Source organism: Sceloporus occidentalis, unplaced genomic scaffold (assembly GCF_023333645.1).
Source record: "Sceloporus occidentalis isolate IW3139 unplaced genomic scaffold, rSceOcc1.0.p SCAF_427, whole genome shotgun sequence".
Lineage (NCBI taxonomy): Eukaryota > Metazoa > Chordata > Lepidosauria > Squamata > Phrynosomatidae > Sceloporus > Sceloporus occidentalis.
The window spans coordinates 46813-73249 of record NW_028317407.1 but is presented as its reverse complement, the minus strand read 5'-3'; the positions used below and the strand labels follow the sequence as shown (position 1 = coordinate 73249).

The following is a 26437-nucleotide window of genomic DNA, read 5'->3' as shown; positions in this document are numbered from 1 at the left end:
GCAGCACGCAACGTGTTTCAATGCATGAGCGCAGGCTTGGGGCAAACTCTACGAAAGGCGGACGTCCCGTGAACCCAATGAACCCAAATGTCCGGCCGGGACCCCTGGCGCGCGTCCGCCCCTCCTAACAGGTCCCGTTCCATGTTTCACCATTTCCCATCTTGCTTTTTACAAACGTATCGCTATGTAACCGGTCGCTTCGGATTTTGTTTTATTACAAACTTCTTTACAACCGAGACAACGTTAGGACCGTTGGCCAGAGGAGCCGCGTCCCGCTTCCTAGAAACGTCCTGTATGAGAGTCAGCACAGAGTCTCGGGTCTTCCAGTGCCAGAACAGCCGGTCTTGTGTTACAAAACGCAACAAAACCACGGATGAGTCGGTCTGCCGGTCGGCTGCCCAACAAACCCGCATTGACCGCGGCGGATAATCCCATGTCCTGCCTGCCTCTGCCCGTCACTCGGGTCCGTCGTCCGACAGGGGCTCTTTCAGCTCCGCGGGCGCTTGCTTAGACAGCCAGTACTTGTAACGTTTGGTCTTCGGTTTCTCAAAGTTCACAACAGACATTGGCATCCGCACCGTGTCGATACCATTCACCTGAAACACACAGAGAGCGACACTCAGTCCAGAATCCACAGATACAAGCGGAGCGGTGGGACAGCCACATCTCCACGCAGGATATGTGCTGGAAACCGTCTCCACCCCACCTCGTAACCCAGTAGCAAACACATACCGTCACCTCGCACCAGTACTCTCCCCATCTCGTTATAGGCTCGTCTGGAATCTTCAAGGCCTCTAATGGAACCACAACTCCCAGCTGGAGACAGTAAAGATTTGCATTTTAGCCTCTAGGTGGTACAAGGATGCCCGTCTTATAAAGCCCAATACCCTGTGCTAGTTTGCCCTGTCCCTGGGTCTGCACGCTGCCACCAGGGTAACCTACCTATTTATTTCCAATTCTGAACTGAGTGACGGCGGCTTCATGCAGTGCTTAATCATCCGTTGCTGCCCCGGAGGCAGCCAAACCAATCTTGTTATTTGGCATAAAGAAAAACGTGCTATTTCATCAGCAGTCACTGCCAGCTATAAAAGGTCCAGCGCTGGGGTGGGTTTGCTGCTCCCCCGGCTGCGATTGTCATTCTGCGTGTCGAGTGAACTACATCGCTTTCAGTCGTCACGTTCCGTGCTGTTAAAACCTTTTCGTGGCCATTGAATAAAACAAAACCAACGCTCTCCTAACCAGGCACCCGACGCTTACTTTAGGGCTCCGGTAGCAACTCGCTGTGTGACTGCTTCCCCCAGCCGGGTCACCGCCATGGAGGGGCAGAAGCCGGGCCACCGCCATGGAGGGGCAGAAGCCGGGTCACCGCCATGGAGGGGCAGAAGCCGGGCCACCGCCATGGAGGGGCAGAAGCCGGGCCACCGCCACACAGCTTCCTTTTAGGTGAATTAAAATGTGTTTTGGCGCAGGTAACACACAGCGGTATCTTCCACCTGCGGACACGCAGCGGGGTACTACAGAGATCAGTACCAACACACTATCTTGGACTAGAAGCCACACCGTAGAATATCTAGAGGAATAATCTGATTTTTAACCTCTTTGGCCATGTGTGTAAACTCAAAGCAACTCAAAGTTTCCTTCCTACACAACGGACTTTTAAAACCTATTATGTCAAGTTATTACTTTTATAAACTGTCGTTGCCATAGCATTATCACAGATGCAGATCACTCACGTTTTTCAGGAAGTTTCTGCTCACGATCTCTTTATTCAGCTCCCATTTCACGTTGTTCTTCATGCCGACCTCCAGACGGGAATTTTGTAAAAATTTCACAGTCTGAAAAACACAAGCACACAAAGTAACAGCTGCAAACAAGGCCAGTGAGGGCCAGAGGAAGAGCCGCATGCCTGTATGTGCCTGCGCAGGCAGTCTTAACCTATACGTGTGGGGGGTGCATTAATCTATAGAGAGATGAAATGTTTAGACTGCTCAGTCGCTCCTTTCTCACCATTTCTCCCGTCCACGTCTGAGTCTTCTGGCCTCCAACACCTTCCTGTTGCTTCTGGTGACAACAGAAAAGAAAGGGACGCAGCCTTAGGATCACTGATGGCGACGGTTACGTCTGCAGGGCGTTGCGTGAATGATCTGCACACGCCGATAAACTCACCCTCTTCTCTTCCTCAAACATCTGCTTGTTCTCCGGTGACGGATAGACTGCAAGACCCTGCGCCAACAGCTTGTTCCTACCAAGGGCTTTATCCACTAAGATGGTCTGCCCACGTCCACCAAGCTCTGCATGAGGAGAGGACGACAGCCAATCAGGGAAGAAGGGCTAATCCTTTCAAACATTCTCTCTTTATACACCCTGTCTGGGTGCGGGGAACGGGCGAGCTCTGGTCAGAGGACCAAGGAGAAGCGAATTTCATGAACTCTGCTTTCACTCAAATGGAGGAATACAAGCACGTTGGCTCGGATTTGAAAGTAAGGCTATTAGGAGCAATGGACCACCAGCCCTTAGAACCCGGTAGCCCCAGGCTTACGGTGAACAGTCTGAGTAAGAATCAGCTCCATTTTATCCTTCTTCTGGTGCTTTGTGTCCTCCACCAACTTGAAAATCCGATGTCTCCGGGGGTGCAGATATGGCTCCTTTCCTTCCTTGGCCAGGGGTACCTGCCACCATCTCTCCACGACAACCGTGCCCTGGAGGACAACAACAGTGAATGTCACCACGCAGACGGACGCTTACTCCAGGCGAGGGGGCCTGACACTCAGCGAGGGGGCCTGACACTCAGCGAGGGGGCCTGACACTCAGCGAGGGGGCCTGACACTCAGCGAGGGGGCCTGACACTCAGCGAGGGGGCTGCGGGAGAGTTCTGTCAATCGGTAAAGGGGCTGCGACAGGGTTCTGTCGCTCAGTAAAGGGGCTGCGGGAGGGTTCTGTCGCTCGGTAAAGGGGCTGCGAGAGGGTTCTGTCGCTCGGTAAAGGGGCTGTGAGAGGGTTCTGTCGCTCGGTAAAGGGGCTGCGAGAGGGTTCTGTCGCTCGGTAAAGGGGCTGAGGGAGGGCTCTGTCACTCAGTGAGCGCTCACCCGTGTCGGGGTCACACTCAGGGACCCCAAGCTGAGGAGGTCCCGGGGCCCCCGAGGGAGCAGGCGGCCGGTCGCATTCAGCATCCCGAGCAGTTAGTTCCGGTCACCATCAAGGACAACACGCGGGACACATCCAGCCAATCAGCGACCACTGACGTCTCCAGCGCGTCCGCCCCCGCCGGAAGTCCGTCACGACATGTGGGCGTGACCTGCTGCCCTGCACTGAGGTAACGGTGCGTTACTGGGGGCGCTGCACGGCGCTGTTAATGTAACTGTTTTATTAAAAGTATGTCGGAATGTGTTAATGTGTGTGGTGCTGTGCCAAATACTTGCCATGTGTCCCTATCTAGTCTCTTCTAAGAGTTCAGAATGTTTGCTGGGTATGAGGGGATCGCAGGGTTCTGCAGCCCTAAAAGCCCCGATAATCTGTATGGAAACAGCAGGAAACAGCCTTATAAATGATACGGGTAAATAAACCCCATTATTCTTCTAATAGCCCCGCCCCAGCCACACCTCTAACCACACCCCCTTTAACCAACATTGGGTTACAGCGCACATTGGATGATACCCCTGTTCCAGTTGAGCCAAGGATGCCACCGCTCAGTGTTCCGGTGTAATGTGACTATGTGGGTGGCCAGGACTAGTTCGGCTCCTGTAATAATAGATTGTGGGGGAAGGGATGATCATGGGGGCTATTGGTTGGCACCCCACATATCCCACACTTCCCGGAAAGAATTGGGCAGTTTGGGGGCAGCAGCACAAGACAGAAATCATAGAGGGGCTTTCGTTTCCCCGGTATAGCTTGGTCGGTGATGACATCATAGCCCAGCACTCTGTGCCCCGGGTCTGCCGGTTACTGAACGCGTTTTGGTCTCTTAGTCCTCATTTGCCCTTCTCTCTTTAGAATGATCCGCTTCTCATCTGCCCCTCTGGTCTCCTGGCACCACTGCTGCCCCTGGCATTCCTGAGTTAAGGCAACACGGCATGAGGATTGAGCAGGGGTGGTCTGAGCTGAAAGAACTGCACTCCGTAAGTGGCGCAAGCCTCTAAATTCCATTACTATAAATTAGTGAACGAATCGTTCTTTTGAACTAATTCTTTTCAATGAACCGGGTGATTCAGTTCAGTAGACTGAATGGCTCATTTGTAACAGTATCGTTTGTGAATCATTAACTGTACTGATATGATCCTTGAGCGGGTCATCTGCACGGCACACAGACTCACAGATCAGGTTACAGCAGCCATCAGTTGCCTGAATGCCATTTAATGATTAGAAGTAAATGTAATTCCACAATATTTCCACAGGATGGCGCCATCAGTTGCCTGAATGCCATTTAATGATTAGAAGTAAATGTAATTCCACAATACATCCACAGGGTGGCGCCATCAGTTGCCTGAATGCCATTTAATGATTAGAAGTAAATGTAATTCCACAATATTTCCACAGGATGGCGCCATCCATTTCCTAAATGCCATTTAATGATTAGAAGTAAATGTAACTCCACAATATTTCCACAGGAGGGCGCCATCAGCTATATAAATACAGATGAATGGGATTTTTGTAATTACACGAGATATCTCGAGGCCGTTGAGTGGCTTCGTGAAAGGTTATTATATATTACATTTGCATTAAATGGCGCGTCGGGCAGCGGGTGTGGATTGTGGACACTAGTGATATCCAGTTCATGAACTTCACCAGCTCACTGACTTAAAGAACCGTTCAGAGCACTTCTGAGTCAGCAGTTCACTGAACCGTTCAGAGCACTTATGAGTCACTAGTTCACTTACACCGTTCAGAGCACTTCTGAGTCACCAGTTCACTGAACCGTTCAGAGCACTTCTGAGTCACCAGTTCACTGACTCAGAACCGTTCAGTGCACTCATGCTTGGCTCTGCAGGTTTATTCACCTGTTTGTCTCCTTACCCCCTCCAGGCCGGGAAATTCTCCGTATTCACAGATGCCCCCCTCTCCGGCTCTCTTGTTTTTCTGAACTTCCGTTATAAATGGGACAGCCAGCAGAACGCTCACTGGCACGGACTCCTCACCAAGCAATGGCTGATCATGGACTTTCCTAGCAGGATGCTGGACCAAGGTAGTCGGGACAGGTAAGTGCTTGCCTGTGGCAGACTTCCATCCATGACAAGCACATGCTTAGGGACACCAAGTATCAGGATCATCTCCCCCCTGGACTTGAAGGATTTTTTCCCTCTCTCCTTGGAGCTTTGGGTATTATTTTTATATCGTCCCCTCCCAAATATTAAAAACGTAACCCTTTCTCCCCCAGTCTGACGGCTACCCTCGAATATGCAGAGCTTACAATGAAGGTGAATACGGTGTTTGTCAGCGTGCACAAGGAGCACAAAGACAGAGGTAAGAACCGATCGTTGGTCAAGAAGCGCGTACGGAGGTGAGCGGCTCAGATCTGGTGTTAAAAGCCTGTAAGCGAAGGCCGGGCATTGCCTGCGATTGCAAATGGGGGGGGGGGGCACCTTCTGGTGACCCCACGTACTCCATCTGACGTGACTGTAAGTACAGGCGGACTCCAAGTCAGTGCAGTCGAGTGTATCAGGCGGGGATCATACCGACAAATGAAGTCATTAAACGCAGTATTTTTTGGACAGGTCAGCTCCTTCGTGCGTTCAGCTTCCTGGGATTTGAAGTTGTAACTCCCAGAAACAAGTCTCTGCCGTCCTGCGAGGAACAAATATTCATGGGCTACACACTGGAGAAGTCCCCATAGGACACCTGTACGGAGGTCACATGTCAAACCCTCAGGGCAATAAAGCGTAACGAGCATGCCGGTGTCCGACTTAAATAACTTTATTAAACAGTTTAACAATATTTACAACCGGTAAACATTCAGAACGTTTAGTGCAACAGCGCAGGATACTCTCCGAAGCCGAGGCTCGCAGATTTAAGAACGGTCGTCCACCAGGATCACATCGTCGTCGCTCCCGGAGGTGAGCAGCACTTCTGCAGAGAAAGCAGACCGTTAACCAGCGGACAGGGGGGCCGTATCGAAGAGAGCAGAGAGCGAGTATTTAAGGAGGGGGGGGGGCAAGGACAGTGTCTTTTCGCCCATGACTAACACCAGACAAGTGCGGCCACAAAGCTTCTTAACTCAACCCTTCTTTCTACAGACGAACACTCGTCGGCCTTCCCAATTTACATCATGAATTCAGTGTGACCGGCCACCGGCTGCGCACCATGACAGAGCGAGGGGTCACCAGCGTGTGAAGACAAACAGCCCTAATCAGCCCGGTGCACAGTTGGGAAGAACAGAGCCACGTACCAGAAACCTTAGCGGTCTTTCGCTCGCCGGCATGCCCCCCGGCCTCCTCCTCGCTGTCAGAGCTTATGGTAATGGCGTCGCAAGAGGAGCTGTTAATGATCGAGCTTGTGGACATCTGGTCCGTCATATAATAGAAGCAGCCACGGGGCGAGCAAACGCTGCTGTCATCTAGCGAGGTGGACGCGGAGCTCCGATCCTCAGAGCCAGAGGAACACGTGGACTCTACAAGACTAGCGGACTCTGTGCAAGAGCTGGTATTGAAGACGGAGGATTCCAACGGGGAGCTGGCCTCGCAGACAGAGGACCCCACAGCAGAGCTGCTATCACGGCTGTGGCGCTCTCTGACCGGAGAGCCGCTTTCATTCTCAGAGGTCCCTAAAGCGGAACCGGGGTCGTGTCCTGCTTGCTCTACGAAGACGTCGGCTTCAAGCCCGCTTGTCTTTACTGTTGGACTGGCTTTGTGTACAACGGCACCGACTTCACAGCCTGAGGGGGCTACAGGCAAACTTGCCGTACCGACAGGGGGCTCTAGCGGGAAGGTGGTATTACAGGCCAATAGATGCCCGGTTTCTGAGCTCCCCGCCTGTGGGGAATCGTCGTCGTAGCAGCTTATCTTTATCTTGGAAACGCATTCCTCCAGATTACTTTCTTGCCCTCCCTCGTCTTTTGCGTGACTCACAGGAGTCGACGTGGCGGCGTGCTGGCCCAACATCCCGGATTCCGACACCAATTTCTCATCTGAACGCATCATCTCGATGGAGCCGTCTGATGGGCCAGTATTCAGAAATTATATTTAAAATGCACCCAGTTTTGTAACGTACAAGTCACAGGCCAGGTCCCCCCCCCGCCAGTACAGTGTGAGATTTAAATGCGTGGTAATTTGGCCCAACGTGCCGAGCGCGGGTTCTACATAACAAAGGTCAGGGAGACAATCGCTATTTAGGCCGTACTCACAAGATGCGAGCAGCTGCTCCTCCTGGCGACTCGCGAAGCTGAAGGATTCCGGTCCCATGGAGAAGTTGGAGACTTCGTCCTGGAGGGTAAGACAAAGCAGCTTGAGACAAGGGATCAAACACTGTGACGAAGAACGTTGGGTCCAAGCGTGGCACGGGAGCGCCATATTTTTGCCATCAGATCATTCTCTGGCAGTTACTCGCCAGAAGTCACTGGCACGGCTCCCAGGGGGACAATCACCTTCGCGGTGAAAATTCCCGACGCCCCTACTCACCATGAGCCGAGATACTAGATTTTCTTCCTCATCAACTTGGAGGGGACTATCTTTGCGTTCCGTGGCGAGCCCCCGGCTGATCAGCTGCTGCCCGATATCCACAATCTATAGACGACAGAAGGGTGTATTAGCGGGGTCTACAACACGTTTCTGGAACTCTCCGATAGCCGCCGTCTTTAAAGGATAAGAACAGATCGGATTTAGAAGCCAGCCCTGCTTCCGTAATAAAACCATTGGTCGTTCCAGTTTGAGGAGTGCGCCGTAGAGCCGATCTCCAGGAGAACACATACACCTAGTGATCCAACTTTATGAATCGCTGGCTCAGTCTGCAGCATAGTAACCATAGGTGAATTTACCGGTTCTGTGGAGGGGTCGTACAGCCGGACCAGGAAGCAAGGAGAGACCCCAGGGGATGGAAAGCTATGGATCTTGGCCAGCAAAGGCTTCCACTGAGCACAGTACGTCAGGCTGTCGAACACATCCAGTGCCGTATCGCTCCACTGTCCATCTGGGGGTGTTAAAGAGATCGGCTAATAGACCACAAAGGGGCTCACGTTCCCAAAACCAGAACATGCCGCCCTAATCCATGTCACAGAGCCACTTACCAAGGGAAGTGATACCAACCAGGCTGCATTCAATGGCCTGGAACGGAAGGCTCAGGAAGTCACTTCTGAAAGAGAGAATGTCGGTGAAATCACAGCATCCCATCCTGACAGAGGAACGTCTCAGATGTGAAGCATTTACCAAGATTAATAAAGTCACCCTTATTACACCCTAAAATACCACACTTTTTCTGCCTCCAAGGAACGCGTCGCATCTCCCAGAATCCCCTGGCAGTTACTCACCGGAGAGGACAGACGTTCTCCACAGCCGTCGCCCAGTTGTCTCCATAGTCTACATAATACAGATCCACATTTCCATTTCCGAGGAATCCCAGTACCTCGGCTCGGTACCAAAACTTGTCTGCGTGAAACGGGGCGGCCACGATGTCTCCCGCCTGGATGTCAGCAACTGAGCTCTGTGTGGCCACAAACACATTCAGCGAGCTGTAAGAGCTGGGCTTCAGCGGCCTTCGTCCCCAGTGGGATTAAAGGCATCTCTGAACCAGCCACATCGGGACACTTCTCAGCGGCTCAGAACGTTACGTACTGGCTTTGCGGAGCCCAGCGCGGTCTTACCTTCTGCTTTTGGTAGTGTTCGGTCATCTCTGTGGTAAGTTTGTCCAGCTGGGATGATCGAGAACCCAGGATCTGGATCCAGAAGTGCTCTGGGTTCTCCATGGCCGACACATAAACATCCACATACTCGTCTGCGGAGAACGTGAAGTCTGGACTCGGGACTAAAGGACGAGAGGAGAAACGAGGAGCCTCCACACGGTTTGCTTTGTAAGCCACCCATTACACAGCCTGCCGCCATTCTTCTCCATTCAGGAGCGATACCGTTCCCAAAATATTTGGCTATTGCCCACTCGCTGGGGTTACCGAGATACGAAATAGAAAGGTGTCTGGGAGGGGACCACGTTTACCTTCAAACCTGGGAACGTTGTATGTGGCATCTGTGATGTCCTCCTGGCTGAGTTTCCTCTGCTCCTGGGACCCATCGTTCCTCGTCACAGCGACCTCCTTATCCTGGCCGCGCTTATGGTCGTTCTGGCCAGCTGCCCGGTCATCAGCCGCCTCCCGTCCATCCTTCTTCTTCACGGCTATTATCGCCTTTCTCCGGCAGCGGAAGGCCGAGGATTTGGCTGCCCTTTGCTGAAGATTTTCTTCCTCTTCAGATACTTTTTGGATTAGAACCTTTTGTAAGACACAATGACAAGAAAAAGATGAGCAGGGGGCTCGCGGCGCCTCACCTAGCCCCCGTTCACAGCGCCCCGACGCACCTTGGCTGCCTCCACTTGCTCTTTAGTCCCCGACACGATGACGCGTCTGGTTGGGGCCACATCAGCATGCCCATGTTTCTGCTCACACTGGATTTTAGCCCCAGAACTCTTGCTTATGGCCCGGATCCGGTCGCCACCTTGCCCTGAAGGGAGCATAAAAGCATCAACACGGTTATTATGCTCCCACGGGCTACAGTCGGCTCTGTCAACGGGAAACAGGCTCCTAGGTCGCGGGAGAAGACATGAGGCGGCGTCACGGAGCTGGCGGCTTCCCTTTCGGGGCTCGGCTCTTAACAGCGGGGAGCAGCCAGGCGGATGGAGAGAAGAAGGAGCTTCTTGTTGCAGAGCGGAGATCGTTTAACCCCGTTCATACCTATAATGCGAGGCATGCACCGGGAAGGCAGCTGCAGCTCCACGCACAGTACCGCCTTCTGCAGGATTCCATGCACCGCTTCCTTGGCCTGATACACCTGAGCGGCGCTGCCTGCGATGAGCAGCTCGCATTCTCCCCCCTCGTCCGGACCGCGGCTCACCTCGATACGGGCATCCGTCTGTTTCCTGAGCTGCAGGGAGAGGAGAACTGAGCCCAGGGTCCCTCACGGGCTGTAACTTACAGGCGGCAAGGAACAGGTTAACGGTCGTGGTGGGGGACGTTAACAACCTTTATACCAATGCGGGGCATCACGTGTTACACGCAAACAGCCACACGGGAACAATTATTTAGGAGACCCACTGAGGAAAAAAAGGGGATCGCTTAAATTGAGGATATTGGGGTTATTTATTCAAACGGTCCACACGGTATCACATGACAAGAGACACAGCCATGATGCTTAGCGTGTTCGGGGTCACGCCTGGGTCTCACCCGCTTCCGAATCGCGCCTTCTTTTCCAACGAGGAGTTTCAACGCCTCCCGAGGAACCTTCATACGATGCTTGAAGTTTTCTCCATCGGCGGGAACGGATTTTTCGGGAACTGAAAGCAAAAAGCACTGTTATTCCTCCCCTGATGGGGGCTCTGGGGCAGGATTCAGTGCGCATGATGACCGATACGGGCATTAAGTACATATATACATATATTTATAAAGCTAGAAAGTAAGCGGATAAAGTAACCGCGGAGCTGTTATCAGGGCTATTATCAGTTAACCCTATACGTGCTGCTGTCATGAAGGAGGAACGCGGATCTCACCTCTCCCGCCGCGATATCTGGCGTAGCAGACATACAGCATGGCGGCTCCTGCGGATATGCCAACCGTGACAGCCACCTTCTGCCCGGCGGACAGGTTGTTCCAGCTTGTTTTGCTCATCCTGCAGGAGAAGCACAGTTAACGCAGCCGGGACGCGAGCACCGGGGAGATTGGCAGGTATCATTAGAATTACGCCGCTCGGAAATGACGTGGAGCGTGGTGTTTAGCAGGTGATGCACGCCTGACACATGCGTGTGCGCTTACATGCATGTGCACAGCCCAGGGGCAAGCAGACACCGGCACGCACCCAGATCTGCCCTTGGTTGGGAAGATGTTATTTAACCCTTTCACAACTAGAGCACACTGTCATGCCCTTACAAGTCATATGAACACACATGCATTTGCTAGCTGCACGTGCTCAGCCTATGGGCTGGCAGTATTGTTAACCCCAGCTGGGGTATTCAGCGACCCCCAGACCTCTGACAAAGGTCTAGCAATAACCTCTCACCTTCCCTACACAGACCCGGTGTAACTGCCCCAGGCCTCCCCTGCCGTTATTTATTTCCTCCCCGACCTGTTGGGGCCGCCTAATGCTCGGTGTGCTTTTGTGATAGTGCTTGGGGGTCCCAATATTTGCGTGCACTTCCGGATGTACTAGCAAGATGGCGTCGTGAGCATGCGCAGTGCGAGACCAAGGGGGGTTCTGGCCGGAGCAGAGGTAGGTAGAGCTCACTTGCCTGTTTTGCCCCAGAGTGACCCCATTCTGCGAGTGAAATAACCCCGAGGCTACCCTGTATTAACCCCGTACAGCCCAGCACTCCTACTGGGGCCCCTGACAATCCCCTGCATTGCCCCGTTACATCGGCACTGACCTGGTGTTGATCTGCTGCTCTTGCCCCCCACCCTGGCACTGACCTGTTGCTCTTGCCCCCCACCCTGGCACTGACCTGTTGCTCTTGCCCCCCACCCTGGCACTGACCTGTTGCTCTTGCCCCCCACCCTGGCACTGACCTGCTGGTCTTGCCCCCCCCCGGCACTGACCTGCTGGTCTTGCCGCCCCCCCTGGCACTGACCTGCTGGTCTTGCCCCCCCCCCCTGGCACTGACCTGTTGCTCTTTCCCCCTTCCCTGGCACTGACCTGCTGGTCTTACCCCCCCCTTGACCTGCTGATCTTGCCAATCCCTCCCCTGGCACTGACCTGCTGCTCTTACCCCCCCCTTGACCTGCTGCTCTTACCCTCCCCTTGACCTGCTGATCTTGCCAACCCCCCCTCCCCTGGCACTGACCTGTTGCTCTTGCCCACTCCCCTGACACTGACCTGCTGCTCTCACCCCGCCCCTTGACCTGCTGATCTTGCCAACCCCCCCTCCCCTGGCACTGACCTGCTGCTTTTGCCCCGTCTCCCTTGTTATAGTGAACTGACCTGCTGGTAGGTTTGACAGAAGCATGGAGGAGGATTCTGGCAGCTTGGTGTGGAGCCCCCGGCTGGACGCGGCCCCCCGTTCTGTGGCTGCTCTGGAGGTGAAGCTGGGCTGTTTGATCACTCTGCTGTTCTTCACCTTGATCAGCGGCCTCACCCCGCTGTTTGTCTTCAGACGGCAGGGGAACGCGCACGCTTCAGGTAGGAGACACGTCTCGGGACGTCCTCGGCGAGCTTCTCACTATGAAAATGTCACAAAATACCCCGTTTCCTCCCCAGGAACCCGTCGGCGGGCACTTAGCCTGGTCAGCTGTTTCTCTGGGGGTGTTTTCCTGGCCACGTGCCTCTTGGACCTCCTGCCCGATTACCTTGCCGGCATTAACGATGCCCTCGGAAAGATGAACATCTCGGTGAGTTTGGGTGGTGACCCCCGATGGAGGGAAAAGGGATATGAGGGGCAGGATGGGATTTAGACACACAGGCTAACTGTCATTTGACCCCGTCCGCTGCTAATGCCCCCCTCTGTGCCCGCAGCTCGAGTTCCCCCTGCAGGAGTTTATCTTGGCCATGGGCTTCTTCCTGGTCTTGGTTCTGGAGCAGATCGTGTTGAGCTACAAAGACCACTTGGGGTCCTCGGAGGAAACGAACGCGCTCCTGGACTCGGACGGCCACGTCCAGCACGGCGGTCCAGAGGCCGCGCACGTACACTTGGATGTGAGCGCTCACTCGGCGGTGCGGGCCGTGGTCCTGGTGATGTCCCTGTCCTTGCACTCGGTGTTGGAGGGCCTGGCGGTGGGCTTGCTCCAGGACAGCGGGAAGGTTCTGGAGACCTGCCTGGCTCTTCTTATCCACAAGTGCATCATCTCCTTCAGCTTAACGTTGAAGTTGGGTCAGGGCCGCCTGCGCCCCAGAGCTCTGCTCGGCTGCGTTCTCCTCTTCTCCTTCATGTCCCCCCTGGGCATCGGGCTGGGGGTGGTCCTAACGGAGAACGCGGACCCTGTGCATCAGCTGTCCCGCAGCGTGCTGGAGGGGATCGCCACGGGAACCTTCCTCTATATCACTTTCTTGGAGATCCTGCCCCACGAGCTGACCTCCTCTGACCAGAGGATACCCAAGGTCATCATCCTCCTCTGCGGCTTCTCCGTGATCACAGGAATCCTCTTCATCAAAGTCTGATCCCTCGGCGTCGGGGGCTCCGAGTAGAAACCACCACGGGATTCCGTCCGCCGAACCGCTGCCCGATGGGGGGGGGAAGAAAAAAACAAAACAATAGGCTGCAGTTGAGGGCTGGAAACTTGGGGGGTTGACACAGGGATCAGCCTCTCGGTAGATATGGCCCTAAAGTATTTCCCAGAAGAGCGTCCAGTGTTGTACTAGAGACGCCATTTCATTCTAAACGCGTTTACTAGTGACTTATGTAATGTCTACTCCGTCGCGGCTTATCCGGGGGCAAAACGAGGAATCTAATAGGTGGAAAGGCTTCTGTTGCCATAGCAGCAGAAAATACCTTCTGACCCAGATGGAGAAGGGAGCATTGGCTGTCCAGTAGCACTGGGGGTTATTCCCAGTATAGCGGGGGGCACTTCTACAGAAATATTAAGCTCGTTTCCCATCACTTTACTGTCTCTGCCCAAGGGATGCCCCTCATACTACTGCCGCTGCCACTCTTTTTGCACTTAACTCTTTGTTTCCCACAGCACTATAGGAGCACCCGGTCACTATGAGATTAAACACGAAGCGTAGAGCTTGTCGGCTATTTTCGTAGCGGTTTTGATACTGATTTTGGATACTTTTCTGTATAAATGTCTATTTTACGGAGCTGTTGGGAGGGGATCTGCTCTCCAGAAGGAGGTGGTATCTTTCTAATAAAAAATATGTCGCTGTGTAAAGTGGCCGCGTGCTGAGTTACCGCGAGGACGCGCAGGCAATGAAACTTTTTGATGTGTTTTTATTTCTCGACTGGTGTAACATATTTTTCCGGGTGCAGGGGTAGTGGCGCAGGCGCTAGTTGCCCTGCGCCACTGGTTGCCCGGCCCCGGCTGGAGTTGCCCCCCGTTGGGTGTATCCGGGAATACTGTGCAGAGGGTCCTGTCCTTTTCAGCGGTTGGATTCGGGCTGGTCCAACAGGTAGTATTTATAGGTGTGTGCGCCTTTAGGTTGCATTTCCCGGCGGCCTTGGCGCGGGTGCTCCTGGGAGCTGAAGTCCGTTTCCGCTCCTCCCGCGTTCTGCTGCCGAGGCTCCGGAAGGCGGAGAACTACACGTCCCATGATGCCCCGCGCCGTGGTTTCCCCTGGCACGCCAGCGGCCGCTGCGGAAGAGCTGGAAAGATGGCGGCTCCGGGGGCCAGCGGGCCGGGCTCGGCCTCCAACCCGCGCAAGTTTAGCGAGAAGATAGCCCTGCAGCGCCAGAGACAGGCAGAGGAGACGGCGGCCTTCGAAGAAGTCATGATGGACCTCAGCTCCACTCGGGTACCGGCAGGGGGCGGGATGACATCTGTCAGCTTTCACCGGCTGAGACCCTGCACGCGGGGATAGCGGCCACGGGACGGCTGTCAGTGTGCCACGTGACGGGGGAGTAACAGGCACGTGACTGCTGTCAGTGTGCCACAGGTGGGGTGCCAGGCACGTGACTGCTGTCAGTGTGCCTTGGCAGGGATGTCAGACGTGTGAGATGGCAGCAACAGAGAAGCTGTGCCACGGGTGGGATGACAGATATGTGACCGCTGTCTGTGTGCCACGGGTGGGATGACAGATATGTGACCGCTGTCTGTGTGCCACGGGTGGGATGACAGATATGTGACCGCTGTCTGTGTGCCACGGGTGGGATGACGGGTATGTGACGGCTGTCAGTGTGCCACGGGTGGGATGACGAGATATGTGACGGCTGTCAGTGTGCCACGGGTGGGATGACGAGATATGTGACGGCTGTCAGTGTGCCACGGGTGGGATGACGAGATATGTGACGGCTGTCAGTGTGCCACGGGTGGGATGACGAGATATGTGACGGCTGTCAGTGTGCCACGGGTGGGATGACAGATATGTGACAGCTGTCAGCGTGCCACGGGTGGGATGACGGGTATGTGACGGCTGTCAGTGTGCCACGGGTGGGAGTGATGCGCTGGCAGTGAGCATGGCCCGGCTTTGGGTAATGTGCGAGTTGGCAGTGAGCGTGACGCGTGACTGTATGGAGGCTGGATGGGCCGGTCCGTGGGTGGCCCCCGCTTGGTTTATGTTCTTCCCCCTCGTGACCCTGAGCTGTGACAGTTACAGGTGCAGAAGCTGAGAATGAATCACATGCGTGGCCCCTACTATGGTGGATCTCTTCCCAACGTCAACCAGATTGGCGGCGGTGGCAGCGATTTCCAGGTGACGGCGTCTGCCCCCCCCCCCCCCCGTGTCTGTCTCCTCTACGGTCCACGCTCTCCTCGCTCTGTGGTTGATGGGCATTTTATTGTGGGTGGCCCCTGCCTTGCTCTCGCTGTCTGCCGCATGTCGCTGGGGCCCCGTTGCTTGCCGGCATTGCTTTGGCTCTTGTGTGCGTGGGCTGGCAGCCACGTTTCATTGACCTTCTGCCTTGGCCCTCCGCTGACCCCGCGTGGCTCTGCTGTGTGTTCCTCGCTGCCAAGTCGCCCTCCGCTCTCCTCTGCTGTGTTTGCTTGGCTGGATCTCCATTGCCCTCCTGCCCGGCTGTCCTTTCTCCTGTACGTGGCCCTCCTGCCCGGCTGTCCTTTCTCCTGTACGTGGCCCTCGTGCCCGGCTGTCCTTTCTCCTGTACGTGGCCCTCCTGCCCGGCTGTCCTTTCTCCTGTACGTGGCCCTCCTGCCCGGCTGTCCTTTCTCCTGTACGTGGCCCTCGTGCCCGGCTGTCCTTTCTCCTGTACGTGGCCCTCGTGCCCGGCTGTCCTTTCTCCTGTACGTGGCCCTCGTGCCCGGCTGTCCTTTCTCTTGTACGTGGCCCTCGTGCCCGGCTGTCCTTTCTCCTGTACGTGGCCCTCGTGCCCGGCTGTCCTTTCTCTTGTACGTGGCCCTCGTGCCCGGCTGACCTTTCTCTTGTACGTGGTCCTCGTGCCCGCCTGTCCTTTCTCTTGTACGTGGTCCTCGTGCCCGGCTGTCCTTTCTCTTGTACGTGGCCCTCGTGCCCGGCTGTCCTTTCTCCTGTACGTGGCCCTCGTGCCCGGCTGTCCGTTCTCCTGTACGTGGCCCTCGTGCCCGGCTGTCCGTTCTCCTGTACGTGGCCCTCGTGCCCGGCTGTCCGTTCTCCTGTACGTGGCCCTCGTGCCCGGCTGTCCTTTCTCCTGTACGTGGCCCTCGTGCCCGGCTGTCCTTTCTCCTGTACGTGGCCCTCGTGCCCGGCTGTCCTTTCTCCTGTACGTGGCCCTCGTGCCCGGCTGTCCTTTCTCCTGTACGTGGCCCTCGTGCCCGGCTGTCCTTTCTCCTGTACGTGGCCCTCGTGCCCGGCTGTCCTTTCTCCTGTACGTGGCCCTCGTGCCCGGCTGTCCTTTCTCCTGTACGTGGCCCTCCTGCCCGGCTGTCCTTTCTCCTGTACGTGGCCCTCCTGCCCGGCTGTCCTTTCTCCTGTACGTGGCCCTCCTGCCCGGCTGTCCTTTCTGCTGTACGTGGCCCTCGTGCCCGGCTGTCCTTTCTGCTGTACGTGGCCCTCGTGCCCGGCTGTCCTTTCTCCTGTACGTGGCCCTCGTGCCCGGCTGTCCGTTCTCCTGTACGTGGCCCTCGTGCCCGGCTGTCCTTTCTCCTGTACGTGGCCCTCGTGCCCGGCTGTCCTTTCTGCTGTACGTGTCCCTCGTGCCCGGCTGTCCGTTCTCCTGTACGTGGCCCTCGTGCCCGGCTGTCCGTTCTCCTGTACGTGGCCCTCGTGCCCGGCTGTCCTTTCTCCTGTATGTGGCCCTCGTGCCCGGCTGTCCTTTCTCCTGTACGTGGCCCTCGTGCCCGGCTGTCCTTTCTCCTGTACGTGGCCCTCGTGCCCGGCTGTCCTTTCTCCTGTATGTGGCCCTCGTGCCCGGCTGTCCTTTCTCCTGTACGTGGCCTCTTGTCTCCGGCATCCCGCGTGCCACTGGCTCCTGGGCCGGCCTTCCAGGGAATCTCCTTTACTGGTCACGTCTCTCCCGTTCCCCCGCAGAGCTCTCCGCACTCCCCGCTGGACGCTTCCCGCACCCGGCACCACGGACTAGTGGAGAGAGTCCACAGAGACCCCCGGCGCATGATGTCACCGCTGCGCAGATACATGCGCCAGATATCCTTCCGTTATTTCTAGTTATGGTCTTTTAGGAGACAGGCGTACACCCTGGGCAGTCTCTTTATATGCTGTCAACGGTCTCTGGGTTGGGTGGCTGTCTCGGGTTCTCTATCATTGCCACGAGAGTTTCTTTAACCCTCTCACGTGGACAGCTCGCCGTACGGTGTCTCATACCTTTCGCCGCATCAGGACCCCGGCTCCAGAAGGTAACTGTTTGTACTGGGGCCCGGGAGGGACATGCGCGAGACGTCGTCTCTTCTGCCAGTGAAGCGTGGGTTTGGATGCCCGGTGGGTTGACGTCCCCAGTGGGTTTGGATGCCCGGTGGGTTGACGTCCCCAGTGGGTTTGGATGCCCGGTGGGTTGACGTCCCCAGTGGGTTTGGATGCCCGGTGGGTTGACGTCCCCAGTGGGTTTGGATGCCCGGTGGGTTGACGTCCCCAGTGGGTTTGGATGCCCGGTGGGTTGACGTCCCCAGTGGGTTTGGATGCCCGGTGGGTTGACGTCCCCAGTGGGTTTGGATGCCCGGTGGGTTGACGTCCCCGGTGGGTTTGGATGCCCGGTGGGTTGACGTCCCCGGTGGGTTTGGATGCCCGGTGGGTTGACGTCCCCGGTGGGCTTGGATGCCCGTTGGGTTGACGTCCCCGGTGGGTTTGGATGCCCGGTGGGTTGACGTCCCCAGTGGGTTTGGATGCCCGGTGGGTTGACGTCCCCAGTGGGTTTGGATGCCCGGTGGGTTGACGTCCCCAGTGGGTTTGGATGCCCGGTGGGTTGACGTCCCCGGTGGGTTTGGATGCCCGGTGGGTTGACGTCCCCGGTGGGTTTGGATGCCCGGTGGGATGACGTCCTTGGTGGGTTTGGATGCCCGGTGGGATGACGTCCTTGGTGGGTTTGGATGCCCGGTGGGATGACGTCCTTGGTGGGTTTGGATGCCCGGTGGCATGACATCCCCGATGGGTTTGGATGCCCGTGGTAGATCGTGGTGCCTCCTGCCCCTGTGAATTAACCCCGTCTGTTCTTTATTGTGAAGGAACTTGCCATGGGGAGGTTACCCCTCGGACCCGGGCCAGCTCTTCAGACTGCCAACTGCTTTAAACAGGTGACGTGGCTTCTCAGCGAGTGAGACGAGTGTCTGTGTGAGACGGGTGGCGTGTGCCGTTAGCGTGTTCTGTGTCATGCGTTTCGTTGGTGTCCCGTGTCACGTGTCCTGACGCACACGCTTTCTTCTCGGATTAGGACAAACTCGGATTCGGCGCTGCACACCAGCGTGATGAACCCCAGCTCCCAGGACACGTTCCCCGCGGCTTCGCAGGGTCTGGCCTCTCAGGGCCGGAGGAGCGGTGAGTCCCTGATACGTGGCGGGGGGAGGCTGCCCTGGCCTCTAGCCGTGGCGTAAAGCCGTAACAGGCACTCTCTCTCCACTTTCTCCCTCCAGCGTTCCCCTTCCCTGTACCGGCCATCAAGGAAGACGGCAAACATCTCCTCAAACCGTGCGATGCCAAGAAGGTGAGTGCCGCGGTCTGGCGTGATCCGCAACGTGGCTGGAGTGGGCAGCGGGGTTTCCTGGACGTCTTATTTCTCCCCGTTATTGCGATTAACCTAGTAGAGTGCATGGGGGGCATTAGGAGGCCCCCCCGATATATGTTCGTTGGCCGGCATATAAGGGGTGCCTTGTGTGTCCGCTTAACCCTTTTCTCACCGTTATGTCCTCAGTTCCCCGCCGCTTCTGTACGACCCAAGTCCTGCGAAGTTCCCGGAATCAAGTAAGTGGCCTGCGGCTGGCCTCTTCGGTCTCCCGGTTGATAAGTCTGAGTGCTGGGCGGGATGGGGGGTATATACGTGTATATAGGATGTATATAGTTCTCACTGTGTCATCTATGGCTTTAGCATTTACCCCTCCATGGAGCAGAGCGCCAGCATCCCCCCGGTGCCGTCCGTTATGAATACCGGGGGCTCCCTGCCTGACCTCACCAACCTGCACTTTCCCTCCCCCCTTCCCACCCCGCTGGACCCCGATGATTCCGGGTTTAAAAGCCTGAGCGGGGGCAGCAGCACCGGGAACCTGGCCAGCACGCTCACCCATCTGGGGATCGGCAGGATCGGGATGCCACCGGCGTTCCACTCCTCAGGTAGCTCTCGTTCCGGGCCTCCCTCGTTCTCGTTCTGGGCCCCCTTCCTCTCTCGTTCCGTCCCCCCCCTCTCTCGTTCCGTCCCCCCCCCTCTCTCGTTCCGTCCCCCCCCACCTCTCGTTCCGTCCCCCCCTCTCCGCCTTCCTCTTTCCTTCTCGTTCTGGGACTCCTCTATCTCTATCTCCCTCTCTCATCTCTCCCTTTCTCATCTCTCCCTCTCTCATCTCTCCCTCTCTCTCTCTCTCTCTCTCTCTCTCTCTCTCTCTCATCTCTCTCTCTCGTTCCTTCTTTCCGGGACTCCCTCCTCTCTCTCTCGTCCTGGTAATTGTGCCTCTGTCCGCAGGTTTCTCTCCCTCGCCGGCGCAGAGCTCGCTGAGTCGCGCTGCCCTCCAGTCTTCGTTGAGTAACCCGAACCTGCAGGCCTCCCTGAGCAGCGCGTCCCTGCAGAGCTCCTTCAGTAACCCGTCTCTGCAGTCGTCTCTGAGCAGCCAGTCCCTGCCCTCCTCGCTCAGTACCCAGTCTCTCTCCCCCTCCACCAGCAGCCACAGCCTGCAGTCTGCTTACAGCACTCCATCCTCACCCTCGTCCTCCTCTTCGTTTCCTCCTCTGGCCCCCGCCGCCATGAGCAGCTCCCCTCGCAGGAGGGTACCGCTGAGCCCTCTTACCCTGCCGATGGGGGCAGAATCCAGGCGGACCCACCAGAAGCAGTTTTCCCCCACCATGTCGCCTACGCTGTCCTCCATCACGCAGGTGGGTTTCCGCGCACAGCGCGTCCGGCGGGTGCGTTAAGCCGTGGCTTGTGTGTCTGACTCGTGTTCCCCGATTCACAGGGAGTCCCCTTGGATACCAGCAAGCTGTCGGGAGACCAGAGGCTACCCCCGTACCACTTCAACATCCCTAATATCCCGCAGCAGCCGCAGTACCAGTCTCCGCAAACCATGCACCAATCCCAGCAGCCGCAGTACCAGTGCCAGCAACCCTTGCACCAACTGCAGCAAACCATGCACCAATCACAGCAGTCTTTGCACCAGACACGCCAAACCATGCACCAATCCCAGCAGCCTCTTCATCAGACCCCACAAGCGATGCATCAGTCCGAGCAGCCTCTGCACCAGACGTCGCATGCACTGCACCAATCCCAGCAGCCTCTGCACCAGACGTCGCATTCACTGCACCAATCCCAGCAGCCTCTGCACCAGACGTCGCATGCACTGCACCAATCCCAGCAGCCTCTGCACCAGACGTCGCATGCACTGCACCAATCCCAGCAGCCTCTTCATCAGACCCCACAAGCGATGCATCAGTCCGAGCAGCCTCTGCACCAGACGTCGCATGCACTGCACCAATCTCTGCATCAGACACCGCAAGTAATGCACCAATCCCAGCAATCTCTGCATCAGACACCGCAAGTAATGCACCAATCCCAGCAAATAGGGCACCAACCCAAAGAAACAATGCCGCAGCCTCCGCACCAGTGTCGCGATGAGCAGCCATCTTTGCGTCAGGACACACAGAAGCCTTCGCAGCAAGATTCCCATAAACCCCCTCCAACCTCTTCCACAGCCCAGTACTTCTCTTTGTGCCAGCAGAATTCCGGTGGTCAGCCGTACCAGCACCTCCTGGGAGATTATAACCTGAACGCTGTGAGCATTCTCCGCATTTCTCTTGGCGGTCAACGTGTTGAGGAGCGAGCAGCGTTAAGATTAGCAGGCTGGCGGTCTCTCTTCTGGCGAGTAGGGAGGAGCCGGCGGTCTCTCTCTTCTGGCGAGTAGGGAGGAGCCGGCGGTCTCTCTCTCTCTTCCGGCGAGTAGGGAGGAGCCGGCGGTCTCTCTCTCTCTCCTGAAGAGTAGGGAGGAGCCGGTGGTCTCTCTCTCTTCCGGCGAGTAGGGAGGAGCCGGCGGTCTCTCTCTTCTGGCGAGTAGGGAGGAGCCGGCGGTCTCTCTCTTCTGGCGAGTAGGGAGGAGCCGGCGGTCTCTCTTCTGGCGAGTAGGGAGGAGCCGGCGGTCTCTCTTCTGGCGAGTAGGGAGGAGCCGGCGGTCTCTCTCTTCTGGCGAGTAGGGAGGAGCCGGCGGTCTCTCTCTCTTCTGGCGAGTAGGGAGGAGCCGGCGGTCTCTCTCTCTTCTGGCGAGTAGGGAGGAGCCGGCGGTCTCTCTCTCTTCCGGCGAGTAGGGAGGAGCCGGCGGTCTCTCTCGCTTCCGGCGAGTAGGGAGGAGCCGGCGGTCTCTCTCTCTCTTCCGGCGAGTAGGGAGGAGCCGGCGGTCTCTCTCTCTCTTCTGACGAGTAGGGAGGAGCTGGTGGTCTCTCTCTCTTCCGGCGAGTAGGGAGGAGCCGGCGGTCTCTCTCTCTTCTGGCGAGTAGGGAGGAGCTGGCGGTCTCTCTCTTCCGGCGAGTAGGGAGGAGCCGCCGGTCTCTCTCTCTCTTCCGGCGAGTAGGGAGGAGCCGGCGGTCTCTCTCTCTCTCTTCTGACGAGTAGGGAGGAGCCGGTGGTCTCTCTCTCTTCCGGCGAGTAGGGAGGAGCCGGTGGTCTCTCTCTCTTCCGGCGAGTAGGGAGGAGCCGGCGGTCTCTCTTCTGGCGAGTAGGGAGGAGCCGGCGGTCTCTCTCTCTTCTGGCGAGTAGGGAGGAGCCGGCGGTCTCTCTCTTCCGGCGAGTAGGGAGGAGCCGGCGGTCTCTCTCTCTTCCGGCGAGTAGGGAGGAGCCGGCGGTCTCTCTCTCTTCCGGCGAGTAGGGAGGAGCCGGCGGTCTCTCTCTTCCGGCGAGTAGGGAGGAGCCGGCGGTCTCTCTCTCTTCCGGAGAGTAGGGAGGAGCCGGCGGTCTCTCTCTCTTCCGGCGAGTAGGGAGGAGCCGGCGGTCTCTCTCTCTTCAGGCGAGTAGGGAGGAGCCGGCGGTCTCTCTCTCTTCTGGCGAGTAGGGAGGAGCCGGCGGTCTCTCTCTCTTCTGGCGAGTAGGGAGGAGCCGGCGGTCTCTCTCTCTTCTGGCGAGTAGGGAGGAGCCGGCGGTCTCTCTCTCTTCTGGCGAGTAGGGAGGAGCCGGCGGTGTCTCTATCTTTCGGCGGGTAGGGGGGGAGCCGGCGGTGTCTCTTTCGGCGGGTAGGGGGGGAGCCGGCAGTGTCTCTCTTTTTCGGCGGGTAGGGGGGAGCCGGCGGTGTCTCTTTCGGCGGGTGGGGGGGCGGCGGTGTCTCTCTTTTTCGGCGGCTAGGGGGGAGCCGGCGGTGTCTCTCTCTTTCGGCTGGTAGGGGGGACCCGGCGGTGTCTCTCTCTTTCGGCGGGTAGGGGGGGAGCCGGCGGTGTCTCTCTTTTTCGGCGGGTAGGGGGGAGCCGGCGGTGGTTTGGTAATGCTTTGTGTGTTTTCTTTCAGTTTGAGCAGTATAACATGGCGGAGAGCACCAACGGGCGTCTGACGCTGGGTGGGGACGGCTTCCATGCGGACCATCACCGCTTTCACAGCGGGGACCTGAGCGGGAGCAGCATCTACAGCCAGCAGTCTCTGAACAAACAGAACCTCAACAACTGCAGCCGCCAAGACGACGCCATCCCAAATATCATCCTTACAGGTGTGTGTCTGACCCCCGTCCGCTGCCGACCCCCCCCCCGTCCGCTGCCGACACCCCCCCGTCCGCTGCCGACACCCCCCCCCGTCCGCTGCCGACACCCCCCCTGTCCGCTGCCAACCCCGTCCCCTGCTGACCCCATACACTCTTCCCTCTCTCCACGCAGCGGTGGATTCGCCTCCCGGCTTCTCCAAAGAAATCACGACAGCCTTATCTTGTGTCCCCGGCTTTGAAGTGGATCAGTCGCTGGGGTTGGAAGAAGATCTCAACATCGAACCACTTACCCTGGATGGACTGAACATGCTCAGCGACCCTTACGCCCTCCTGACGGACCCCTTGGTGGAAGATTCTTTCCGCTCTGACCGGTTGCAGTGAAGGTGTAAGGTTTCAAGGAACGGCTTTCACCTGTGGCCAGGTTCTTCAGGGCAAGAAGGTCCAAGGAACCAAAAAGGGACTTAGTCTTGAAGGACAGTCAAATGTGACCGGGGGGGGGGGGGTCCTTGTTTTTTTAGGGCTTTTCACTGAGATAACACAGATTCATATTTATCAAGGAGATGAGAGATGATTTGATAAATCTATGCTGTGTGACCAGAACACAAAGGACGTTTCCCAGTCCATAGATGGAGAACCAACGCTGGTCCGTAGAGGACCTCCACCAGGAAACCGTACCGTAAAGCACTTTGATAAGGCCAGTCAGGTGTAGAGAAAGCCCAAGAGACACGTCCTACCACTGGTGCCAGACTCTGCCAGTCACCTGACCTTCTCTTGATTTTGTCCCTTCTGCCCCGACAACCCAGGGCACACCGTAACGGATATTGCCTCACCCTGGTAAGCCAGGACGTCCTCCTGAGCCATTGTCACCAGAAGTGACATTTGCCATATTGGAAGAAGGATAAAGACATTTTTGTTGTAAATGTAAGAGAAGCGGAGAGCATGCTGGGATGTCCTGTCCTATGACGCTTCGCAGGAACTTCTGGCACTTTAATGCCCGTCCGCGGCAAACCTGGACAGAGGTGAAACCCAGGGGGCCACACACCTGGACAGAGGTGAAACCCAGGGGGCCACACACCTGGACAGAGGTGAAACCCAGGGGGCCACACACCTGGACAGAGGTGAAACCCAGGGGGCCACACACCTGGACAGAGGTGAAACCCAGGGGGCCACACACCTGGACAGAGGTGAAACCCAGGGGGCCACACACCTGGACAGAGGTGAAACCCAGGGGGCCACACACCTGGACAGAGGTGAAACCCAGGGGGCCACAAACCTGGACAGAGGTGAAACCCAGGGGGCCACAAACCTGGACAGAGGTGAAACCCAGTTTAGTAGCCAAAGAGGCACGGCCATAGAGTTTACTGCTGTATGCTGTGGGAGACAGTCTGCTTTACCAAAGGTGAGCGTCCTATTCACCTGTTTGCAAGGACGGAAGTAACGACCATCTTGGGGTTTGCGCTGAGGGATCGGAGGCTTGAGGACTACACATTAGTTCTAGAGATATTTTAGCCAAAACATTTTTTGTCTCCAGGTCTGCTTCACCGCCCCGCAGTAACCTGCGACATACGTCCTCGTGGCCGAAATAGGAAATAGGTCTCCTGACCTGGCTCATTAACAGGCTCCATCTCTACTCACTACTCACACTGCACTGTGACTTTGACAGCTGCAACCGTTTAGTAAATGCATCCCTAGTGGCACAATGCCGGAACATCGTCACAAGCGAATCGGGTAGAAAAAAGTCTAATTTTGTAAACGGAAAGCCGGTAATCTTACACATAGTGTATTTTTTTTTTTTTTGTCGTGGTTGTACAAATGGAGTGCGCTTCATGGCTAGAGGATTGCGTCACGGCAGTCTTGCCTTGGCCCGCTCTCCCGTGTCTGTCCGCGTGCCCTCGCCTACCAGGAGAATCCTTTTTTATCCGTTTTTTGTTTTTAAAACAAATGGTGTAGAAATGTATATATTTGTATGGAAGTTCTCCTTTTTTATCATAGCCAAAAATAAACTTACAAGAATATTGTAATAAAACAGACTGTCTCTCGTCACTTTATTTTCCTTTATTTATTTAATTTTACGAATTATATGGCTAATTCCCGATTAAGCCTTTAGTAGCCTTCCCTGGAGAGCTTGTGAAGCCAAGCAATAAGGTACCATATAAAAGGAAGCGTGCCCACGGAAATATTTGCCCTGCGATGCTGCGTTCTATATGGACATGTTCTATATGTGACACGTTAAAATATAGTTTGGGGTTCTTCCTTGGGGTACTAACCACCCCTGGCTTGATTTGTTACCCCTTAGTGAATGCCTGGGGTGGGGAAGTTATTAGAAACAAAGCGCCCTCCAACCTGCAGGGGAGTCTCTGGCACACTTGGAGTCTATCTAGCCAGAGAACCTGCGCTCTATGGTTCAAAAGACGATTTTCCATCTGGAGTAAGACCCTGTCTTCTCTATGGTGGCTGCAGCCGCTCTGGCTCGGCATTTGGTCTCTATGGTTACCTGGAGCCGCTCTGGAGAGACGCTATATCTATGGTGAAGACAATGACAGCTCCGAATGCCTCAGGCTGACACCGAAAGCGTGACCGTCGAGGCTCGGTACGGGGGTGCCGGACGGTGCAGTGTGTGGTTTTTGTGGGCGCGGAGGGCTGCCCGGGGAGCAGGGAGGATGACAGGCTTTGCTGTTGCAGGGAGGATTTGGTGAGTGATCAAGAGCTTAGTGTGGGAGGGAGAGGATGGACAGTAGGTACGGGGAGGGCACGGTGCGTGGGGGACACGGTGTGTGTGAAATGCGTGAGGTGCGTGGAGGGCACGGTGTGTGTGTGAAATGCGTGTGGTGCGTGGAGGACACGGTGTGTGTGAAATGCGTGGGGTGCGTGGGGGACACGTGTGTGAAATGCGTGAGGTGCGTGGAGGGCACGGTGTGTGTGTGAAATGCGTGAGGTGCGTGGAGGGCACGGTGTGTGTGAAATGCGTGAGGTGCGTGGAGGGCACGGTGTGTGTGTGAAATGCGTGTGGTGGGTGGGGGACACGGTGTGTGTGAAATGCATGAGGTGCGTGGGGGACACGGTGTGTGTGTGAAATGCGTGTGGTGCGTGGGGGACACGGTGTGTGTGAAATGCGTGAGGTGCGTGGAGGGCACGGTGTGTGAAATGCATGTTGTGCGTGGAGGGCACGGTGTGTGTGTGAAATGCGTGGGGTGCGTGGAGGGCACGGTGTGTGTGAAATGCGTGAGGTGCGTGGAGGGCACGGTGTGTGTGTGAAATGCGTGAGGTGCGTGGAGGGCACGGTGTGTGTGAAATGCGTGTGGTGCGTGGAGGACACGGTGTGTGTGAAATGCGTGGGGTGCGTGGGGGGACACGTGTGTGAAATGCGTGAGGTGCGTGGAGGGCACGGTGTGTGTGTGAAATGCGTGAGGTGCGTGGAGGGCACGG

The 26437-nt window shown here is 56.6% G+C and overlaps 4 protein-coding genes across 4 annotated transcripts; 3 read left to right on the top strand and 1 right to left on the bottom strand.

Moving 5' to 3' along the window:
- Positions 1 to 455: 455 nt before the first annotated feature.
- LOC149272655 (large ribosomal subunit protein bL9m-like) lies at positions 456 to 3170 on the bottom strand. The gene is made up of 8 exons (XM_089506861.1): positions 3087 to 3170; positions 2826 to 2987; positions 2540 to 2699; positions 2167 to 2291; positions 2008 to 2061; positions 1734 to 1835; positions 733 to 816; positions 456 to 596 (listed from the first exon to the last, which is right to left on the bottom strand). Exons 1-8 carry the CDS (start codon positions 3168 to 3170, stop codon positions 456 to 458), a joined length of 912 nt encoding a protein of 303 aa, XP_089362987.1.
- A 900-nt stretch (positions 3171 to 4070) lies between these two features.
- On the top strand, positions 4071 to 5498 carry LOC149272654 (ornithine decarboxylase antizyme 3-like). The gene is made up of 3 exons (XM_089506860.1): positions 4071 to 4115; positions 5020 to 5192; positions 5372 to 5498. The coding sequence occupies exons 1-3, from the start codon at positions 4071 to 4073 to the stop codon at positions 5496 to 5498; spliced, it is 345 nt and encodes a 114-aa protein (XP_089362986.1).
- A 6620-nt stretch (positions 5499 to 12118) lies between these two features.
- On the top strand, positions 12119 to 13268 carry LOC149272653 (zinc transporter ZIP1-like). The gene is made up of 3 exons (XM_089506859.1): positions 12119 to 12293; positions 12372 to 12502; positions 12627 to 13268. Exons 1-3 carry the CDS (start codon positions 12119 to 12121, stop codon positions 13266 to 13268), a joined length of 948 nt encoding a protein of 315 aa, XP_089362985.1.
- A 1152-nt stretch (positions 13269 to 14420) lies between these two features.
- LOC149272652 (CREB-regulated transcription coactivator 2-like) lies at positions 14421 to 23392 on the top strand. The gene is made up of 13 exons (XM_089506858.1): positions 14421 to 14561; positions 15357 to 15458; positions 17226 to 17339; positions 17487 to 17548; positions 18371 to 18439; positions 18577 to 18695; positions 18776 to 18846; positions 19054 to 19103; positions 19228 to 19469; positions 19813 to 20219; positions 20300 to 21112; positions 22825 to 23020; positions 23184 to 23392. Exons 1-13 carry the CDS (start codon positions 14421 to 14423, stop codon positions 23390 to 23392), a joined length of 2595 nt encoding a protein of 864 aa, XP_089362984.1.
- Positions 23393 to 26437: the final 3045 nt, after the last annotated feature.

Bases quoted from the DNA above. Each gene is read 5' to 3' on its own strand.
- LOC149272654 (XM_089506860.1), top strand. From the start codon at position 4,071: ATGAGGATTGAGCAGGGGTGGTCTGAGCTGAAAGAACTGCACTCC. The intron at 4,116-5,019 runs GTAAGTGGCGCA...TACCCCCTCCAG, and splicing joins AGCTGAAAGAACTGCACTCC to GCCGGGAAATTCTCCGTATT. The intron at 5,193-5,371 runs GTAAGTGCTTGC...TTTCTCCCCCAG, and splicing joins GACCAAGGTAGTCGGGACAG to TCTGACGGCTACCCTCGAAT.
- LOC149272655 (XM_089506861.1), bottom strand. From the start codon at position 3,170: ATGCTGAATGCGACCGGCCGCCTGCTCCCTCGGGGGCCCCGGGACCTC. The intron at 2,988-3,086 runs GTGAGCGCTCAC...ACCCTCTCACAG, and splicing joins TGAGTGTGACCCCGACACGG to CCCCTTTACCGAGCGACAGA. The intron at 817-1,733 runs GTGAGTGATCTG...TACTGTCTCCAG, and splicing joins GCAGAAACTTCCTGAAAAAC to CTGGGAGTTGTGGTTCCATT.
- LOC149272653 (XM_089506859.1), top strand. From the start codon at position 12,119: ATGGAGGAGGATTCTGGCAGCTTGGTGTGGAGCCCCCGGCTGGACGCG. The intron at 12,294-12,371 runs GTAGGAGACACG...TTTCCTCCCCAG, and splicing joins GGGGAACGCGCACGCTTCAG to GAACCCGTCGGCGGGCACTT. The intron at 12,503-12,626 runs GTGAGTTTGGGT...CTGTGCCCGCAG, and splicing joins TCGGAAAGATGAACATCTCG to CTCGAGTTCCCCCTGCAGGA.
- LOC149272652 (XM_089506858.1), top strand. From the start codon at position 14,421: ATGGCGGCTCCGGGGGCCAGCGGGCCGGGCTCGGCCTCCAACCCGCGC. The intron at 14,562-15,356 runs GTACCGGCAGGG...GAGCTGTGACAG, and splicing joins TGGACCTCAGCTCCACTCGG to TTACAGGTGCAGAAGCTGAG. The intron at 23,021-23,183 runs GTGTGTGTCTGA...CTCTCCACGCAG, and splicing joins CCCAAATATCATCCTTACAG to CGGTGGATTCGCCTCCCGGC.